The sequence below is a fragment of the Medicago sativa genome, chromosome 8 (genome assembly GCF_051527215.1).
Source record: "Medicago sativa cultivar Bolivia chromosome 8, Bolivia_mono, whole genome shotgun sequence".
In the NCBI taxonomy this organism is placed as follows: Eukaryota; Viridiplantae; Streptophyta; class Magnoliopsida; order Fabales; family Fabaceae; genus Medicago; species Medicago sativa.
In genome coordinates this window covers 64,947,503-64,969,262 of record NC_140756.1, presented here as the reverse complement: position 1 = coordinate 64,969,262, position 21,760 = coordinate 64,947,503, and the positions used below count along the sequence as shown (strand labels likewise).

The 21,760-nt window shown below is 36.3% G+C and overlaps 1 protein-coding gene across 1 annotated transcript; it reads left to right on the top strand.

The window, feature by feature from the left end:
* Positions 1–11,736: 11,736 nt before the first annotated feature.
* MLO10 (Seven transmembrane MLO family protein) lies at positions 11,737–21,583 on the top strand. Its single transcript, XM_085736172.1, has 15 exons — positions 11,737–12,273; positions 12,485–12,542; positions 12,906–13,123; positions 13,739–13,855; positions 14,687–14,747; positions 15,035–15,123; positions 15,225–15,299; positions 15,373–15,461; positions 15,564–15,613; positions 15,708–15,748; positions 19,330–19,503; positions 19,900–19,935; positions 20,025–20,092; positions 20,449–20,509; positions 20,887–21,583. The coding sequence occupies exons 1-15, from the start codon at positions 12,061–12,063 to the stop codon at positions 21,301–21,303; spliced, it is 1,767 nt and encodes a 588-aa protein (XP_085592298.1). The 5' UTR covers positions 11,737–12,060; the 3' UTR covers positions 21,304–21,583.
* Positions 21,584–21,760: the final 177 nt, after the last annotated feature.

Below are 21,760 nucleotides of genomic sequence, written 5' to 3'. Positions count from 1 at the left end.
GGCATGATAAAATAATCAATATTTTTATGTAATAAATTGAAATTAGTGTCCCCGTGAGTTTATCTCAGTTGGCAGGGACATGCATTATTATATGCAGGGGCATTCTAGCCTGAAAAGGGTGAATTCTAGCCACTAGTCTAATGTCATATTATATATTTTTATAATATTTAAGTTGGAATTTTTTAAAGATTTTCTTAGTCCAAAATTTTGTGGTTTAAAACCTTAATTTGGGCTATTTGGCTGTTAGGCCAGCAGTGACCATAGCCTAATGTTAAGTTTTTTTCTTTGATAAAATGCTTAATGATTAAGCTCATACCATATTATGAACAATAATGAAATGCAATTAAGCTCATACCATATTATGAACAATAATGAAATGCAAAAGAGAATTGATACATTGAACTGAGACAATGAATATCACATTGTTGATAATTGTAACACCCCGTTCTCCCAACAGCGTAATATTAGTTAATTTAATCAGAGTAACCACACAACGGAGTGTCACACTGCTAATCAAAATTTCATAATAGAAAATTGTCTATTTATTTAAATACCAACATTTAAATTATCTTACAAACTGCAGCGGAATAATTCTTTAAAATATAAATTCAACCAAATTCAACATCAATAAAAATCTTGGCACAAAGGCCACAACATAATTCAACTTTATTCTAATAGCAAGTCCTTTCCAAAATATGTGATACATAAAAGAAATGATAAGACACTCGCGACGATCCCCATCCTAATATGTATCAGAGCCCTAGACACTTGAGCCAATCAACCTACAAGCCATCATTACCTGCACATTACCCACGGTCGAGGCAACATATACGCAAAAGGGGTGAGAAACTTATCCAATAATAATAATATATAATTCATCAAATTAATGAAAATAACAATATATCACAACATGCATCATTAATAATGTATATAAGAATACGTATAACAACAACATAATCATTTTCAGCAACAAGGTACAACAACAACAACAACAACATTATCCACAACGACACCGATAACTCGACAATTCGACAACGACAACAACTCGACAATGCTACAACGACAACAACAACCCAACAATGCTACGACAACAACAACTAATGCATCATGCAGGTGGTACCAATCTACGCGCGTTGAATGCTAAGCATTCCAGGGCATAAGCCCCCAACAAATTGGATGGTTAAAGCATCCCAGGGCATAAGCCCCCAACAAGTGAATGATAAACATTCCAGGGCATGAGCCCCCAACGGGTGAATGATGAACATTCCAGGGCATAAGCCCCCAACAGATGTGAGTATGCAAATGGACTCAACTTGTGTATATCAACATACAACTTCAACAACGACAACAACAACAACAACAACAACGTATGTGCCTAAAACAATTATGACACACTCCCCAACTTCGACATTAGACGATACAACAACTTCGACAATGGAACAACAACTTTTATTATACAAAAGTGCTTACACATACATTTCATATAGTACAACCTTCGATAATAATATATTCACTTCATAAACATGGCTTAATAAATCAAGGGAACCTATTAAAATAATTAGAATAGACCCCTAGCGCTCTAAACAAAATTCAGAAAATGGCCGCACAGGACCAGGGACGCTTTCGCGACAGAAGGACGCTTTCGCGTCCTCTACAAAAAGGGACAGGACGCTTTCGCGAGCGAAGCACGCTTTCGCGTCCAAAATGTCGTAACTCAGGATGAGGACGCTTTCTGCACGCTAATGGGACGCTTTAGCGTCCTCAGCAAATGGGTAGGACGCTTTCGCGTCAAAAGGACGCTTTCGCGTCCTCCACAAAAATTTCTGGGCAGCTACAAGGTGTGGACGCTTTCTGGACGCTAATGCGACGCTTTCGCGTCCTGTTTCAGGTTTCAGAAAAATTGCGATTTCAACATAGTTTCACCCCAAAAAATCCTAGCTTTGATCCCTTAATCACCCAAATTGGTTTACAAACATGTTTACAGGTTTAGTATACATCATAGGGGTAAAACAACCTATATTCATACAATTAAACAACATGTTTTATCATAAATCATCATCTAACATAACCTCTCAAACCCTAAACTCAAGAACAACAATTTCATCAATTTTCAAATTATATATCAAGATTATTGAAAGGAATCCCACCCTTACCTTAATTCAGCAACACCAAACGACAAGCTACCGCAATCGATTCCTTCCTAGCTCTCTCTTGGCCTCTTCTAGGTTTTCTCTCCAAAACCAGTTTTCTTCTAATGTTTTTACGTGAAAATGTTTCTCTCCCTTTTTCTTTCTTTTACTTCAAAAATATCTCTCTTTTCTTTTCTCACCCAACTCCCTTAATTTCTATTAATTTCCACTTAATTCCCATTAACCAAAAATAAATACTATTTCTATAATATTTCTATTTCTCATATTATTTCTATCAAATAATAACAACATTCATTTAAATAATACACAACCCCAATATTCATATAATAAAATAGCATCATAACAAATTTCATATAAAATCATATAAAACATATATTTCACATAAAATCATATATATATATATATATATATATATATATATATATATATATATATATAGCAATTAAAGTCATATAAAAATATTCACACATCTATTAAAATATTAGAATAAAAATGGGGCGTTACAACTCTCCCCAACTTATAGAATTTCGTCCTCGAAATATTACCTCAAGTAAACAACTCAGGATAAGACTCCTGCATCTTACTCTCCAACTCCCAAGTAAGACTTTCACCAGCTGCTCCTCCCCAAACAACTCTCACTAGAGGTATCTCCTTGCCTCTCAACGTCTTCACCTTACGATCATCGATCCTCAAAGGTAAAGTTTCTACCGTAAGGTTGTCTCTAACTTGCACATCATCTCTAGGAATGACATGTGAAGGATCCGCTACATACCTCCGAAGTTGTGACACATGAAACACATCATGCAAGTTCGAAAGATGTGGTGGCAAACCAATTCTATAAGCCACCGTGCCAATTCTCTCAGATATCTGATAAGGACCAATAAACTTTGGAGTCAGCTTCTTGGACTTCAATGCACGACCCACACCGGTCATAGGAGTGACTCTTAAGAACACATGGTCACCCTCTTGAAACTCAAGGTCTTTTCTACGCTTGTCATGATAACTCTTCTGTCGACTCTGCGACGCTTTCATATGCTCTCTTATCATCTTGACCTTCTCCGTAGTCTGCTGAACTATTTCAGGTCCCAACACAACACTTTCACCCGACTCAAACCAACATAAAGGAGTTCTACACCTTCGACCATATAAAGCTTCGAAAGGTGCCATACCAATACTCGAATGGTAACTATTGTTGTATGTGAACTCTATCAACGGTAGGTGACTATCCCAAGCTCTACCTTGCTCAAGTACACACACCCTCAACAAATCTTCTAATGATTGAATCGTTCTTTCCGACTGACCATCTGTTTGCGGATGATAAGCTGAACTCAACTTCAACTGAGAGCCCAACGCTTCTTGCAGGCTCTTCCAAAATCTCGAAGTGAACCTCGGATCTCTATCCGACACAATACTCGACGGGACACCATGCAACTTCACAATATTATGAATATAAATCTCCGCCAACTGAGCTACTGAATAAGTGATATTAATCGGAATAAAATGTGCCGACTTCGTCAATCTATCGACAACGACCCAAATGGCATCATGCCCTCTTTGAGTGTTTGGTAAACTCGTCACAAAGTCCATGGAGATGCTATCCCATTTCCATTCCGGCACATCTAACGGTGTCAACAAACCAGCAGGCTTCTGATGTTCAACTTTCGATTTCTGACAAGTCAAACACGCATAAACAAATTGTGCGACATCACGCTTCAACCCAGACCACCAAAACAGTTTCTTCAAGTCATGGTACATCTTTGTAGCTCCCGGATGGATACTCAAGCTACTTCTGTGACTTTCTTCTAAAATCAACTTTTTCAATTCATTATTATCAGGGATACAAATCTTGCCTCGGAATCTCAACACTCCTTGATCATCAACCTGAAAATCACCATCTGCATTCTGATTACTAGCAGCCATCAAGTCTACAAATTTCACATCAGCTTCCAGGGCTTCTTTGATACTCTTCAAGAAATCATTATTAACCTTCAACATACCCAACTGCACACTCTGAGGTGCCAATTCACAAACAAGACTCAAGTCTCTAAACTGCTCTAGCAATTCAAATTCTTTCACCATCATAGCCGACATGTGCAACGTTTTCCTACTCAAAGCATCTGCAACCACATTGGCTTTACCCGGATGATAATTCAAACCAAAATCATAATCCTTCAACAACTCTAGCCACCTTCTCTGCCTCATATTCAACTCCTTTTGATCAAATAAATATTTCAGACTCTTATGATCACTAAACACTTCAAATCTGGAACCGTACAAATAGTGTCTCCAAATTTTCAACACAAAAACCACAGCAGCTAACTCTAAATCATGTGTAGGATAGTTCTTCTCATGTATTCCCAATTGTCTCGAAGCATAAGCTACTACCTTGCCATCTTGCATCAGGACACCACCCAAACCTAACTTGGACGCATCACAATAAACAACAAAAGGTTTATCTGGCTCTGGCAAAATCAAAATTGGAGCCGTCGTCAATCTTCGCTTCAACTCATTGAAATTACTCTCACACTGAGCATCCCACACAAAAGCTTTACCTTTACAGGTCAACTGAGTCAATAGAAGTGCCAACTTCGAAAATCCTTCGATAAATCTACGGTAATAACCAGCCAAGCCAAGGAAACTTCTGATCTCCGTAACTGACTTAGGAGTCTCCCATTGCGATACCGCTTCAACTTTCGACGGGTCAACTGCAATACCACTTCCAGAAATAATATGGCCAAGGAAACTTACTTCACTTAAGCAGAACTCGCACTTTGACAGTTTTGCATACAACTTCTTTTCTTTCAGCACCTGTAAAACAATCTTCAAATGTTCTGCATGTTCTTCTTCATTCTTAGAATAAATCAAGATATCATCAATAAATACAACCACAAATTTATCTAGAAAAGCATGAAAAATTCTGTTCATATACTCCATGAACACACCAGGCGCATTAGTAACACCGAAAGACATCACTTTATATTCATAGTGCCCATACCGTGTCCTAAAGGCCGTCTTTTGCATATCTTCATCCTTCACCTTAATCTGATGGTAACCTGACCTCAAATCGATTTTACTAAACACACGTGCACCCACTAATTGATCCATCAAGTCATCAATCCTCGGAAGTGGATACCTATTCTTTATCGTCACTTTATTCAGCTGGCGGTAATCTATGCACAATCTCATGCTACCATCCTTCTTCTTAACTAGCAACACAGGCGCTCCCCAAGGCGACACACTTGGCCTTATAAACTTCTTATCAAGCAAGTCTTCTAACTGTTTCTTTAACTCTACCAACTCTGAAGCTGACATACGGTAAGGAGCCATCGACACCGGCTTCGTACCCGGCACTAAATCAATTGAAAATTCAACCTCCCTCTCTGGTGGCACAACTGGAATCTCATCAGGAAAAACTTCAGGAAATTCATTCACCACGGACAATCTATCAACTATCGACTGACTCTCTACAGACAAATACGCCGTCAAGGAAAACATCAAGTTTCCATCATGTTCTAACTACTTCAGCTGCTTGGTAAATAAAAATTCCGCTCCACTCTCTTCTTCAGCAGAAGAAAAGTACACCGTCTTTCTAAAACAATTATTATGCACATGGTTGTATTCCAACCAGTTCATACTAGGGATTGCACAACAAACAACAAACAACAATCAGGACAACAAGGACAATACAAAATTGTCACACAACACTACTAGGCTCGACACGACTCTACTAATTGGCCGGACGGACCGACCTGCTCTGATACCAATTGTAACACCCCGTTCTCCCAACAGCGTAATATTAGTTAATTTAATCAGAGTAACCACACAACGGAGTGTCACACTGCTAATCAAAATTTCATAATAGAAAATTGTCTATTTATTTAAATACCAACATTTAAATTATCTTACAAATTGCAGCGGAATAATTCTTTAAAATATAAATTCAACCAAATTCAACATCAATAAAAATCTTGGCACAAAGGCCACAACATAATTCAACTTTATTCTAATAGCAAGTCCTTTCCAAAATATGTGATACATAAAAGAAATGAGAAGACACTCGCGACGATCCCCATCCTAATATGTATCAGAGCCCTAGACACTTGAGCCAATCAACCTACAAGCCATCATTACCTGCACATTACCCACGGTCGAGGCAACATATACACAAAAGGGGTGAGAAACTTATCCAATAATAATAATATATAATTCATCAAATTAATGAAAATAACAATATATCACAACATGCATCATTAATAATGTATATAAGAATACGTATAACAACAACATAATCATTTTCAGCAACAAGGTACAACAACAACAACAACAACATTATCCACAACGACACCGATAACTCGACAATTCGACAACGACAACAACTCGACAATGCTACAACGACAACAACAACCCAACAATGCTACGACAACAACAACTAATGCATCATGCAGGTGGTACCAATCTACGCGCGTTGAATGCTAAGCATTCCAGGGCATAAGCCCCCAACAAATTGGATGGTTAAAGCATCCCAGGGCATAAGCCCCCAACAAGTGAATGATAAACATTCCAGGGCATGAGCCCCCAACGGGTGAATGATGAACATTCCAGGGCATAAGCCCCCAACAGATGTGAGTATGCAAATGGACTCAACTTGTGTATATCAACATACAACTTCAACAACGACAACAACAACAACAACAACAACGTATGTGCCTAAAACAATTATGACACACTCCCCAACTTCGACATTAGACGATACAACAACTTCGACAATGGAACAACAACTTTTATTATACAAAAGTGCTTACACATACATTTCATATAGTACAACCTTCGATAATAATATATTCACTTCATAAACATGGCTTAATAAATCAAGGGAACCTATTAAAATAATTAGAATAGACCCCTAGCGCTCTAAACAAAATTCAGAAAATGGCCGCACAGGACCAGGGACGCTTTCGCGACAGAAGGACGCTTTCGCGTCCTCTACAAAAAGGGACAGGACGCTTTCGCGAGCGAAGCACGCTTTCGCGTCCAAAATGTCGTAACTCAGGATGAGGACGCTTTCTGCACGCTAATGGGACGCTTTAGCGTCCTCAGCAAATGGGTAGGACGCTTTCGCGTCAAAAGGACGCTTTCGCGTCCTCCACAAAAATTTCTGGGCAGCTACAAGGTGTGGACGCTTTCTGGACGCTAATGCGACGCTTTCGCGTCCTGTTTCAGGTTTCAGAAAAATTGCGATTTCAACATAGTTTCACCCCAAAAAATCCTAGCTTTGATCCCTTAATCACCCAAATTGGTTTACAAACATGTTTACAGGTTTAGTATACATCATAGGGGTAAAACAACCTATATTCATACAATTAAACAACATGTTTTATCATAAATCATCATCTAACATAACCTCTCAAACCCTAAACTCAAGAACAACAATTTCATCAATTTTCAAATTATATATCAAGATTATTGAAAGGAATCCCACCCTTACCTTAATTCAGCAACACCAAACGACAAGCTACCGCAATCGATTCCTTCCTAGCTCTCTCTTGGCCTCTTCTAGGTTTTCTCTCCAAAACCAGTTTTCTTCTAATGTTTTTACGTGAAAATGTTTCTCTCCCTTTTTCTTTCTTTTACTTCAAAAATATCTCTCTTTTCTTTTCTCACCCAACTCCCTTAATTTCTATTAATTTCCACTTAATTCCCATTAACCAAAAATAAATACTATTTCTATAATATTTCTATTTCTCATATTATTTCTATCAAATAATAACAACATTCATTTAAATAATACACAACCCCAATATTCATATAATAAAATAGCATCATAACAAATTTCATATAAAATCATATAAAACATATATTTCACATAAAATCATATATATATATATATATATATATATATAGCAATTAAAGTCATATAAAAATATTCACACATCTACTAAAATATTAGAATAAAAATGGGGCGTTACAGGTGGGGAACTATTGAATCCTTAGTGTTGATTAAATCCTCCATGCATGAAGGTTGAGACATTAATTACAAACTAAAATTATAGTGCTGTTTTTTTTTTTTTTTTAAGGAAAAACTATAGTGCTGCTGGTTGTCCTTTTTTGTAGACACAATAATTAAAGGGTGCTTATACATAGAGACACATAGGTGGCATACATCCCTTAAACCCCCACACATAAATGCAAGAATTTTGCTCTCGGTCCTGCACTTTTCGCTCGCGCCCTGCAACCATTCCGAAAATACCCCTGCGCTAGTTAACTAGCGCAAGTGTAAAAAAACGGGACTTAATTTTTACACATGCGTGACTTAAGTCACGCTGCGTGAATTAACTCACGCAGAAATTAACACTTACGTGAATTAATTCACACATAAATTAACACCTACGTGAGTTAAGTCACGCATGTATTGTTTTTCATATTTACAATGCTTTAGCATATTCACGTGCAAGAGTTGTTAACTCATTAAAAAAAACAATGGTTTAATTATTTTATCAAAGGTCCCATCCCATCTCTCTCTGCTATTTCACACCCTTTTCAATTTACCCATTCCTGAAAAATCAATTGATGATTGGGGATTTCACTTTTGTATCCACGTTTGATTAACCACAGTTTTGAGAAGAAGAATAAGAAGCAACCCTTTGAGTGAATTCCAACATTTAAGAAATCATGTTTTTTTTTTTGTTGAAGAAACATTCAAGAAATCATGTTAACATGCAGGAAGTTGATGTTCTTGAGTAAGTCTGAATTCAACATAAATAACCATGAAATTTGATTGTGGAACAAAGGTGTTGAAGTTTTGGTGGTAGAGTTTTGAGAAAGCAGTTAGAAGAATCATCTATCATGAAAGAATAGTTAATATGCTAAAGCATTGTGAATATGAAAAACAATACCTGCGTGAGTTAACTCATGCAGTGTGACTTAAGTCACGCATGTGTAAAAATTAAATCATGTTTTTTTACATTTGCGCTAGTTAACTAGAACATGTAGCAATGTGGGTCCAAAATAACTACATATTCTTTATTACATATCACCAAAATATCCTCCCACATAGATTGTGTACAAGAGTGGTATGAAAAAGGGTGTCTGTCTATATTTTTCCATAATTAAATTTGCTCTTTCTCATTGTCATAATTTTGTAACCAAATGGAGGAAGGTAGTGGGCCTCGTTAATCATGTAAAAGGTACTCCCTCTAGTAGCTCTTTCTTATATCTTCCCTTTCACATTTTGATGTAGATCATTTTGCTGAGAAAACGGAAAGAAAAGGAAAGGAAAAGGAAAGGAATGAAAGAGTATGTGATATTGGGCTGGGCTAAAAAAAATATTTAAAAAAATGGGCCTGAGCTGGTGTGGCTATTGCCACACCCTGCCCTGCTCAGATCCGTCCCTGAGTCGAAGGTATGGAATCGGAAGGAAATGTGGTTTCGAAGATTATGGTTCGACAAGCAAAAAGAGGGTTGAAGAGAGTTTCGTGTCAGATAAAGAAACCAAGCAGTGATTACTGTCGAAGGACGTTATTTGAAATTCAAATCAAAGAGATGTCAGTAGCTGTTATTTAGCAGCTTCGTTCGAACGTTTCTGTGTAGGTAGTTACTTAGTATAAATATTAGTTTTCCATAGGAAAAACATGTCACAATTCAACCATACAGAAAACTTACACTCAAACTATCCGCACTTAGAGAGAAATGAGTAACAAGTCAGAATGTATGAATCTGTGTACAAATTTACATTCAATCAATGCAATTTATGTTTATTCCTTTAAATTTCATTGCAATTTACTTGTTATTTTCAAGCAATTTACTTTACTCTCCTCGACGGATTTGATCTTTGTCAGATTCGACGATTATATTCATCTTTTACATAACAATATCAAGAACATTCATCATTTTCTGGAAATCAACAAACACAATATGTCCCAAAGATTTGCTGGTTGATCTTGCAAGCAACTAATTTTAAACCAGCGGTTGTTTACCAAAAGCTAAGGTAAACAATTATCAAACAATCTCAACCAATCGTATATGCAACTTTAAAAACAATTTTGATTAAATTCAAATATTTTAAATGGTTCGACCATTATAATTAATTTTTTGAAAGAAATTATAATTAATTGATTGAACAAAAAATATTTACATTAAAATGCATACTAATTAAATTCTAAAAAGAAATATATAAAAATTTTAATAAAAACCAATTTTGGCATCAATCAAGTTGAAATTTGTGAAAGATGCTAGTCTCCCACACTGTATCCAACTAAAATTAAAATTTAAACTAAAAAACTATGTCATATTTTAGTGTTGGTGTTACCTTACATTGACCAATCATCTGGTGTACAAGTAAGGTAGATCTTATACCATGCATCATTTGATGAAATGCAATATGATATGATTTTTTTTCTTTCGGATGAAATGCAATATGATATGATTTTTTTTTCTTCTAAAAACCAAAATAAAATATATTAATCAAAACACAAAGTTCGACCCAACACAAGTAGTGTAAAAAAAAAAACTCAAAATTCACTACATTACAATATAATAAATAGCAAAAAAAACTAAACAAAAACAACAAAGATAGTGAACTAAGTGACTACACCTAAAATGAAATATGATTTATTAATCCAAGGATAAAAATGTAAACTTGTCAATAATGTAAAATTAATTTATTTGTGTAGGCCAACGTGTGGAAATAAAAAAACTATTATTGACTAAAATGTAGCAATGAGAGTGACAACTTCTTTATTTCCTTTGTGAATAAAAATCTTTGCAGAACAGAACCTTCCTTTTTTCCTTGATTGATGCTAGGTTGCAAGCCTGATTTTTCCACACGGCTCATGCATGCCATTACTATCATTATTAATTGGGAAATGTTAACTTGTGCTTTAAGGCGTAAGTTTAGAAGCTAAATATGAAAATAATATATTGGAATGCGTGCATTAAATTTAATCTCGAATGTTTTAACGAATTGAATACAAAAAATTTAAGAGAATATTTCTTTTTTTTGGATTTTTTAATATGTGCCCTAAAAACACAAGTTAACACTACCCTTATTAATATTAGCATAATTAGCTTATTTCTTTTTCCGATACAATGCTATTTTTAATTAAGTTGATACATTCTTGGTACTATGTTTGTTATATTACTTCATAATATACTCGATAACACGCATGAGATGATCAGAGATCTCTTATTATACTTAATTAGAGATTTTGACCCTTGAAAATATAACCGTTAAATCTCTTAAAAATGACTTTGTAATCATTATAGTTTATTTTTTTTTAAGGAAATCATTACAGTTTTATAAAATTAAAAAATTAATCTTTACAATTAGGTGTAAAAAATACTCAAATAAAAAAAAATCATATTCATAGTCTTATATAACATGAAAACAGACAAGCAATAAAATACTCACTCCGATCACTATTATAAGCAAAAGTTCAATGATGTATGTGGATAGACCACATACATTATTTATTGAATGAACCTAAAAAGTCAACTTTTGCTAATGACCGGAGGGAGTAGTTATTAAGAGAATCATTTTAATTTATACTATAGTAGTACTAAATTTGCATCAAATTCAACATTTGGAGCTACTACATTTATCATCATTCATCATATACAAGCCTGCCACCACTCTACCATAATCAGAAGCCAGAAGCTTTTTCTTCTCTCTACCTAATATACATAACTTCTTCATTTAATACAAACAAATTAACGCGCTTCTAAAGATACCATTTTCAATTTTCAATTTTCGAACCAACCCATATCAGATTATAGCATAAAGTTGCTATCTTTATCTCTTTCTCAACAAACCCATATCAAAATTTTGTTTGCATTTTCTTTCTAAAGACCCATTTTTTAAATTTTCAATTTTTCCACATTTTTGGGTGGTTGTGTTTTTTTGTTTGTTTCACCTATGTTTATGTCGAAGTACAAACAAAGGTTGTTTCTGTGTCTGGTTTCATTTGCATGGCTGTACAATGCTAGTGTGGCTATGGCTTCTTCAAGTGAAGGAAGTGGAAGTTCTAAAGACCTTGATCAGACACCAACATGGGCTGTTGCTTGTGTTTGTACTGTTTTCATCTTGATTTCTATAATTCTTGAAAAAAGTCTTCACAAAATTGGAACTGTATGATACCAATTTGAAACTTCTTGATTTTGATTTTGATTTTCTGTTGGTTTGTGATGTGATGTGCATTAATTTGCCTTTGGTTTGTTGATATATTGTCATGATAAATGCAATTTTAGAAATTTTAGAAGTTGAGGGGTTGATTTGGTTTTTGAGTTTTTGAAAATCATTGTTCATGGCTGAATGATTTATGATTCTTGTGTTTTTTCAGTGGCTGGGAGATAGGCACAAGAGGGCTTTGCTTGAAGCTCTTGAAAAAGTCAAAGCTGGTAAGATTTCAGTCAACAGATTCATAGTTGTGAACTTAGGGGTGTTCTGTGTTTGTTAGAATTGGACATCTGCGCATGTAGTTACATTCAAATTCAATTTGTTTTCTAGTTATTATCGGTGTGGACGAGTCAATGTGAGTGTCATGTTATGTCCATTATGTCCGTGTTTGTGTCAGTGCTTCATAGAATTTCTTTCCTGTTGGAGTCAAATCAGTTTGACACTTTGACTCGTGTTAAGTTAATTTTCTTTTCTTGTCAATGTTTTTTCTTTTCAGATTTATGTGGAATAATTATGATGATAATAATTTTTTAATTATTTCTCTCATGTTTCTCTAATCAATGTTAATTTTTCAATTTTTACAGAATTGATGATTTTAGGTTTCATTTCATTGCTTTTGACGTTTGGGCAGAGCTACATTGTTAAAATATGCATTCCTGCCAATGCGGCAGACAAACTGCTGCCATGTCCATATAAAACTTCCCGCGATGCAAAAAATGATGAAGAGGAACATCATAGGAAACTTCTCTATTATGAGCACAGATATTTATCAGAAGATGCTACCCCTTACAAATGCAAGGAGGTAACTATGTTGCCATGCTTTATTTTTCTCTATTAAATAAATAAAATCTAAATTATTTAAAGATAATTTGGTGAGAGTGTAATCTAAGTTGGACGATCTCAAATCAGTAGTTGAGATCAATGAACGTGTATAGCGTGTGCATTTTCTAATGTAGGGAATCCGGATCCTTTGGCACTCCCATTCTTTTATAGCACTTTGCAGGCTTACCTTTGAAGAACAATAACATTTTTATAGTCATATTTTGAAACATCTTTCTGTCTGTTAGATTATAGCAATGAATTTATGCATGCTGCAGAAAAGAATATATTTTACACCTATTATTATAATTTATAAATGTTAATTCCTATTATTGGTCAGGTTTCAATGCAAATCCTCTACAACTTACTTCTATTTCCTTTTATCAATTTCATTTATCTTATTTCTTTCATAACAATATCAAAGGTTCCTTCTGTTAAGAGTCCCACATCAGTTAGGAGTTGGCCTGACAATTTGTTTATAAGTGGGGGCAATCCTCACCTCACAAGCCGGTTTTGTGGGGTTGTGTTAGGCTCAACCACGATTTCTAATACCTTCTGCTTTCATTCTTAGCTGCAAATATAACGTTGTTTGTTGTAGGGACATGAGCCACTTATATCTGTCAATGGATTGCACCAGTTACACATCCTCATATTCTTCTTAGCAGTCCTTCATGTGGTATACAGTGCTGTCACAATGCTTCTCGGGAGACTAAAGGTTTGTGCGTCTTTCTTTTTGTGTTGGTTGATGAATATTTAAGTTATTTAGCACAATCTATGCATTTTGAGGATTTGGTATACTTTTGTTTTGTCTTTCTGTGGCAAAATGATGCATGGAAGATTTATACATTTATGGTCAATAAGTTATGTCTTTAGATGGTTGAAACTTCTTGAATTTGTTTGTTTGTAATGTTGTTGTTTCTTCTATAACTTTGAATTAATTCAAATTAAGACTTAGTTTAAAATTTAAATTAAGGAATATTGGCTCAAATCTGTGTTCTCCTATTAGTATTTCCTCCACATGGAGGGGAGGAAGAGAGGGGGTGCAAAAGGGAGCCGAGTGCATTATTAGTAATTTTCTTATGAAGCACAGACACAAACGATGCTTGAAGGTGTGTCTGGTGTTTGATATGACACCGAGAACACACCAACACATGTGCTTACATTCAATCACTTCCAATTTCAAATTATTAGTGGTGTCTACATGTTAATGTCAGTGTTGTTCCGGTGTGTGTCTGCCTCAACGCTTGACAGTAAAAATACTAATATGCACTCTTAGTACAAGTGGTAACTAGAACACGGAGAAGCTTGTCATGAAAAGGGGAGCAGAATTGTTTGTATAGGTTGAAGACTGTATATGAGACCATTTCACAGTAATTAGTATCCCAACCCTATATCAAATTAAGGTACATTAACTTGAGTACTAGACCATGGAGAAGCTTGTCGTGAACTTTTACCACAAATGTTTAACTTGTTAGGTGAAAGCACATGAATGATTTTCATCAAGAGTTAGTAACTTAGTTGGTGATTGAGGATTTCTTTTATGTAGATACGAGGATGGAAGGCATGGGAGGCAGAGACATCGTCTCACGGATATGAGTTCGCCAATGGTATGACATTGATCCAATGATGTATTTAACTGCTTTTCTCCTATGATTATGAAAACTATTACTCCCTGCGGACCTAAATATAAGAGAAGAACTTTTTTTAGGTTCATTGAACAATTAATGTATCTAGACTATAATATAACTAAATTCAATGAACCTGACAAAAGAATCTTTTCTTATATTTAGGACCGGAGGGAGAAATTCCTTAGATTTACCGTTAAATATACCAATTTTATTTTCAAATGCTGCTACATGCAATTTCATGCCTCTGTTGTGCATTTATCATGTAGATCCTTCAAGATTCCGGCTTACACATGAAACATCATTTGTTAGACAACATGCCACTTTTTGGACAAAAATGCCAATCTTCTTTTATATAGTAAGACCAACTTTACTAATACGCATGCTGTTTCATAGGTTCAATTTATCTTGCCTCTTTGAGGAAACGTTTAACCATCTCCCATTTATTGCAAATTTCAGAGTTGCTTCTTTAGACAGTTCTATAGGTCTGTCGAGAAAGCTGATTACCTGACTCTGCGGAACGGATTTATTGCGGTGACTACTATTCTGTAAGATATCTTTAAATGTTTGAATTCACATCCGTTACTTGACCGTGCATCTTGTGCAGGTCCACCTGTCACCAGGAAGTAAATTTAACTTTCAAAAATATATCAAAAGATCCTTGGAGGATGACTTCAAGGTGGTTGTCGGAGTCAGGTAACATGTTTACACTACGCATATGAAGCATTATTTTTCTACGTTTTTTTCCGCGCGATAACTGGTTTGGCACGCTTACTAAGTGCACTATGTTGTTGACAGTCCTGTCCTTTGGGCATCATTCGTTGTTTTCCTTCTCCTAAATGTTGAAGGTAAGCAACTGTTAACTTTTTTCTCAATTGTTTCATATCAAATTTACTTTTCCACAGTTGAATATTCAATTTGTTAATCCGTTTTATTTTTCAGGATGGCATGCTATGTTTTGGGCATCCTTAATTCCTGTCATTGTAAGTATTCTGTTCTACAACAACAACAACAACAACAACAACGCCTTATCCCACTAAGTGGGGTCGGCTACATGGATCAAATGCCGCCATAATGTTCTATCAAAGACCATATTTGGATCCAACTCATTGACCTCTAAATCTTTTCTAATGGTTTCTCTAATAGTTTTCTTAGGTCTTCCTCTACCTCTTTTAACCTGACTCTCCTCCATTTGATCTACTCTTCTTACCACGGCGTCTACGGGTCTTCTCTCTACATGTCCAAACCATCTAAGCCTATTTTCTACCAACTTTTCTACTATAGGTGCTACCCCCACTCTCTCTCTAATGATGTCATTCCTAATCCTATCATGTCTAGTCTTACCACTCATCCAACGCAACATCCTCATCTCCGCTACGCTTACTTTACTCTCGTGTTGGCTCTTAACCGCCCAACACTCCGTACCATACAACATTGCCGGTCTGACTGCTGTCCGATAGAACTTTCCTTTCAGCTTAAGTGGTACTTTCTTATCGCACAAAACACCTGAGGCTCTTCTCCATTTCAACCACCCAGCTTGAATACGATGATGTACATCAGCTTCTATTTCTCCGTCATTTTGTACTATGGACCCAAGATATCTAAACCGTGTAACTTGGGGTATGATATGATCTCCAACTTTCACCTCTAAGGTAGACCCACTTCTCCTTTTACTGAAGTTACATTCCATATATTCCGTCTTGTTTCTACTCAGGCGGAAACCGTACGCTTCTAAGGCTTGCCTCCAAGTCTCTAGCCTCCCGTTTAACTCCTCCCTCGACTCACCAAGCAAGACTACATCATCTGCAAAAAGCATACATCTCGGTGCTAACTCTTGGATGTGTTCCGTCAGTACATCCAAAACTAAAGTAAAAAGATAAGGACTTAGGGTTGACCCTTGGTGCAGTCCTATTGTTATGGGAAAATCTCCGGTATCCCCATCCTGCGTCCTCACACTAGTCGAAGCCCCCTCATACATATCCTGGATAGCTCTAATATAGGCAATCCTCACCCCTTTCTTCTCCAGGGCTTTCCACAAAATCTCTCTAGGTACTCTATCATACGCCTTCTCCAAATCAATGAAAACTAAGTGCAAGTCTTTTTTATCCGTCCGATATCGCTCCATCACGCGTCGAAGTAAGTAGATCGCTTCCATAGTCGACCTCCCAGGCATAAAACCAAATTGGTTATCCGTAACGTGAGTCTCTTTTCTTAGTCTTCGCTCAATTACCCTTTCCCATAACTTCATGGTATGACTCATTAGCTTAATTCCCCTATAATTCGCGCAATCTTGTATATCCCCCTTGTTCTTATAGATTGGAATTAAGGTGCTTCTTCTCCACTCGTCCGGCATTTTCTTCGTCCTCATAATCTCGTTGAAAAGTTTTGTGAGCCACCCAATTCCTCTATCGCCAAGACTTTTCCACACTTCGATAGGTATGTTGTCCGGCCCAACTGCCTTGCCATTACTCATCCTTTTCAACGCTTCTTTCACCTCGTGCTCCTGAATCCGACGATAATAGTTATAGTTTCGGTCCTCCTCTCTGATGTCTAACCTGTTAGAGTCTGGTAAGATCTCGTATCCTTCGTTAAATAAGTTGTGGAAATACTTCTTCCATCTATCCTTAATATCTCTCTCTTGCACCAAAACTATACCCTCTTCATCCTTAATACACTTCACTTGGTCCAGGTCTCTTGTCTTTCGTTCTCGTCCCTTCGCAAGCTTGTATATAGATTTCTCCCCCTCCTTGGTACCTAAAGATTGGTATAATCCTTCAAATGCTTGAGTTCTCGCTTCGCTCACCGCCTTCTTAGCCTCTTTCCTAGCTATCTTATATTTATCCCAAGTTTCGGCATTTTTACACTTAGACCAATCTCTAAAACAATCTCTCTTGATCCGAACTTTACTCTGAACACTGTCATTCCACCACCAAGATTCTTTACCCCTAGGTCCAAAACCTCTAGATTCTCCCAATGTCTCTTTTGCCACCTTCTTAATCTCATGAGCCATCCTCTCCCACATATCATTAGCGCTTCCATGTGGTTGCCTGAAACCTCCCTCTAATATCTTGTGTTGGAATATCCTTTGTTTGTCACCCTTTAAATGCCACCACTTGATTCGCGGAGCCCCGCTACGGTCTCTTCTCTTTGCCCTCCTCTTAACCCTTACATCCATCACCATTACTCTATGTTGGGTAGTTAAGCCCTCTCCCGGTATGACTTTACAGTCTAAACAGATCTTCCTGTCTGTTTTCCTAATGAGAAAGAAATCGATCTGAGAACAAGAGGCCCCACTCTTGTAAGTGATGAGATGCTCCTCTCTTTTCCTAAAACACGTATTTGCTATTGTAAGATCAAAAGCCGATGAAAAATCTAAGATGGAATTTCCCTCCGCATTTACCTCCCCGAGACCATACCCCCCATGCACGCCCTCGAAACCTCTCGAAACCCTCCCTACATGCCCATTCAAATCCCCTCCTAGAAAAATCTTTTCTCCTAATGGAATATCCTGAATTAATCCTTCTAGCTCCTCCCAAAACTTTACTTTAAGGTGTTCTTCTAGTCCTACCTGAGGTGCATAAGCGCTAATTACGTTAAAGGTGTCTTGTTCCACTACACACTTTAAGGCTATAATCCGATCTCCTATCCTTTTAACATCCACAATATCTTTCTTCCACTCCTTATCCACAATGATGCCTACCCCATTTCTCGATCTAACTTCGCCCGTGTATCAAAGCTTAAATCCTGAACTATCTAATTCTCTCGCCTTTTTCCCCATCCACTTAGTTTCTTGTAGGCACATAAAGTTAATCCTCCTCCTAGTCATAGTGTCTACTACTTCCATAGATTTACCCGTAAGAGTACCTATATTCCAAGTTCCAAAACGAATCCTACTCTCATGAACTAGCTTCTTTACCCGCACCCGTTCACGAAGATGTGGGAACCCTTGCTTATTTTTCACTACATCCAGGCGGCGATGCAGCGGCCCTTGCTCATTTGACACTGTACTCGAGCCATACAGCGCGTTGCTTCCGGGCAACGACCTAGCATTCACACTATTTCGTATTTGGTCCATGTCATAGAGATTCGACAAAGTTTTACGTTGGCTGTCGAGGCCTAACACAACCCTCTGTACTCTGTACAAAATTTGAAGATTGGTTGAGATGAAGGGTACCAATAGCTTATGATACATACGAGTCATATCTCGGTTCGACACAAAACTGAACTCAATCAATACGGATCTTTAGTGTGCATCTATATTGGACATGAACCCCATCTTGAATTGGTTCACTGTGATGAATCACTACCACCTGATGAATCACTACCACCTAAACTGGGTGTAGCTAGCCACTTTTTTTTTGTTAACTTTGTTTAGTCAGCCACTTTTTGCATCATTTGATTTATGACTTTATTTTTGACTTATTTGGAGATTGGTAGATGGTATATTAGCTTATAAGTTTGGCATGTCACTTGTTTTTACATAAAAAAAAACTTGCTTTGTGAATCTCAATTTGATAACCATTGGTTGGGATTACAAGTATATAAATCATTTAATTGGTTGCAGATAATTTTGGCTGTTGGAACAAAACTTCAAGCCACATTGTCAAAGATGGCTATTGAAATCACAGAAAGACATGCCGTGGTCCAAGGGATTCCCCTTGTTCAAGGGTCCGACAAATATTTTTGGTTTGGGAAGCCTCAGTTGCTTCTTCATCTCATCCATTTTGCCTTGTTCCAGGTATTCAATTTTTTAAATAGAGCTGAAAAGAAGATAAATCTTCATGCGACTTCGTTTACAACTTTTTGATTCGCTTTATATTATTTAAGATCCATGAAGCACCGACACAGACACGACACTAACACCGATACATGATACCTGCAATAATAATTTTAGAAAGTTGAATAATTGAATGTAACCACATGTGTCGGTGTTCAATAACGACAAATGTCGGACACTGGACATGTCTTCAATTGGTGCTACATAGTTTAAATATTTTGACAGACATCCAAGTAAACAAGTAGGAAATTTTTCCTAGTTCAGTCGTTGCACTAATGAGAGAAAATTACTTTGGAGGTGTTTTCAATTTTTGAGTTGTTAACGTTTGTAACTAACTGATACTCTTTTCTCTTGCAGAATGCATTTCAAATAACATATTTCTTGTGGATATGGGTACAGTACAGAACCATCTTTACACCTTAAATGTTGTCTTTTTGTAGATTATGGTGGCTAATAATTAATGATAATTTCATAATTTGCAGTATTCTTTCGGGCTGATAAATTGTTTCCATGCTGATTACAAGCTTGCCATAGTCAAAGTAGCTTTAGGGTAAGTTTGATCCAAAATTCTCTTTGACAATTAAATGGCATATGCCTCAATATGCATTTCATACTTACGTTAACTTGTGTTTTCATATGAGCATGTAGTTGGTCGAGGCTGTATCGGTCCTTCTAGTCTCTAGTGCCTATTGTGATTTTTTTTTTTTGAGCTTATTACATTGTGAGACTGTTTGAGAGAGCTTATGAAAACAACCTGTGACATTTCATAAGTTGCTTTCAGCTTATTTCCATAAGCTCTCCAAGAAAACTTATGAAAAGAACTTGGAACTTATATGAGAACAGTTAGATATAATTGAAGCGTTACCACCATAAAGTACTCTGATGAATTCTCATGTGGTTTTGAAGGCTCGCGGTGCTAGTCCTCTGCAGCTACATGACCCTTCCATTATATGCTCTTGTTACTCAGGTACTACATGCTTTCATTTTCCTGATTTTGTATTGTTTGATGATCAGAGCCATTCTTTTTCTTTGATTGAAGTATTTTCGGCAAAGTTAACCAAGATCAGCACACGTCATGTTTATCCTAATAGGACAGAAGTACTAGTAGGACAAATTTTAAAGTGAAAATGACTAAATTCAATATTATTCTCGATGGCACTAAGAATGTGTTGGATTTAGGCAGCCTCTGATTCAATAATGCTTTGTTAGGCCATAATAAAGTCCAAATTTTACGATGGTATTGATTATTCCTCAATGGTTGAGCATGTTTTGATTTTCATCATACTTTCCTCATTCACTATCATTTATACATGCAAGTTACTAAGGTTGGTAATACTTTTGCAGATGGGATCAAGAATGAAAAAATCAATATTTGATGATCAAACATCAAAGGCGTTAAAAAAATGGCACAATACTGTGAAAAAGAAGCATGGAGTGAAACTAGGAAAGTCGAGCGTGCGAACCAGGGACGGAAGCACCACCGATTCAACAGTGCACTCTATTAGTCCCACACTACACCGTTACAAAACTACCGGTCACTCAACTCGCTACGATAACGACCAAGATGATTACCAATCTGATATTGAATTGACTCCGACATCACCAACGTCAAACTTGCTAGCAGTAAGAGTAGATCATGTTGAGCAAGATGCAAAAGAAAATGAACACCAAGCCATCGTAGAAACCATTGAACAACAACAAACAGTTCTACGTAGCTTGTCATTTGTCAAGCCTGATCATCCGGAAAGAAGCGCGAATTAAATAGGAATCACAACTTATTTCATTCAAATATTTTTTGGTAGCTTAGTCATATATATCTTTAGAACTTTTAGATGTTAGTATACTTGAATTAGATACAGTAAGTTTTGTACATTATTTTTCTTAGAACACTTTCTGCATTGGAAACTTGACCCTTTTCTTATAGTTAAAGCCTTGTTATGAGTAGGCTTAATGAAAACTTTACCCTTTTCTTATAGTTAAAGCATTGTCCAATGACACTTATCTGCAATGGATATATCTTTAAGCATTGTATTTGATTTTATATTTGCAGATTTCATCATCAATGTTTGTTATTGAAGTTGAAATTATTTGAGTTTCATCACTTCAAAAGAATTTATTAATGTCCACGTAATGTTATAGGCAAAGTTATACATTAAAAGATTATTACCATAATCAAGATTAATGAACAAAATAGGTTTAATTAATAAGATGATTAACA

What these genes read in the sequence shown, in the direction of transcription:
- MLO10 (XM_085736172.1), top strand. Translation starts at nt 12,061, where the DNA reads ATGTTTATGTCGAAGTACAAACAAAGGTTGTTTCTGTGTCTGGTTTCA. An exon ending in CGGATATGAGTTCGCCAATG is followed by an intron (nt 14,748 to 15,034) that starts GTATGACATTGA and finishes TTTATCATGTAG; the next exon opens with ATCCTTCAAGATTCCGGCTT. An exon ending in AAGGTGGTTGTCGGAGTCAG is followed by an intron (nt 15,462 to 15,563) that starts GTAACATGTTTA and finishes TGTTGTTGACAG; the next exon opens with TCCTGTCCTTTGGGCATCAT.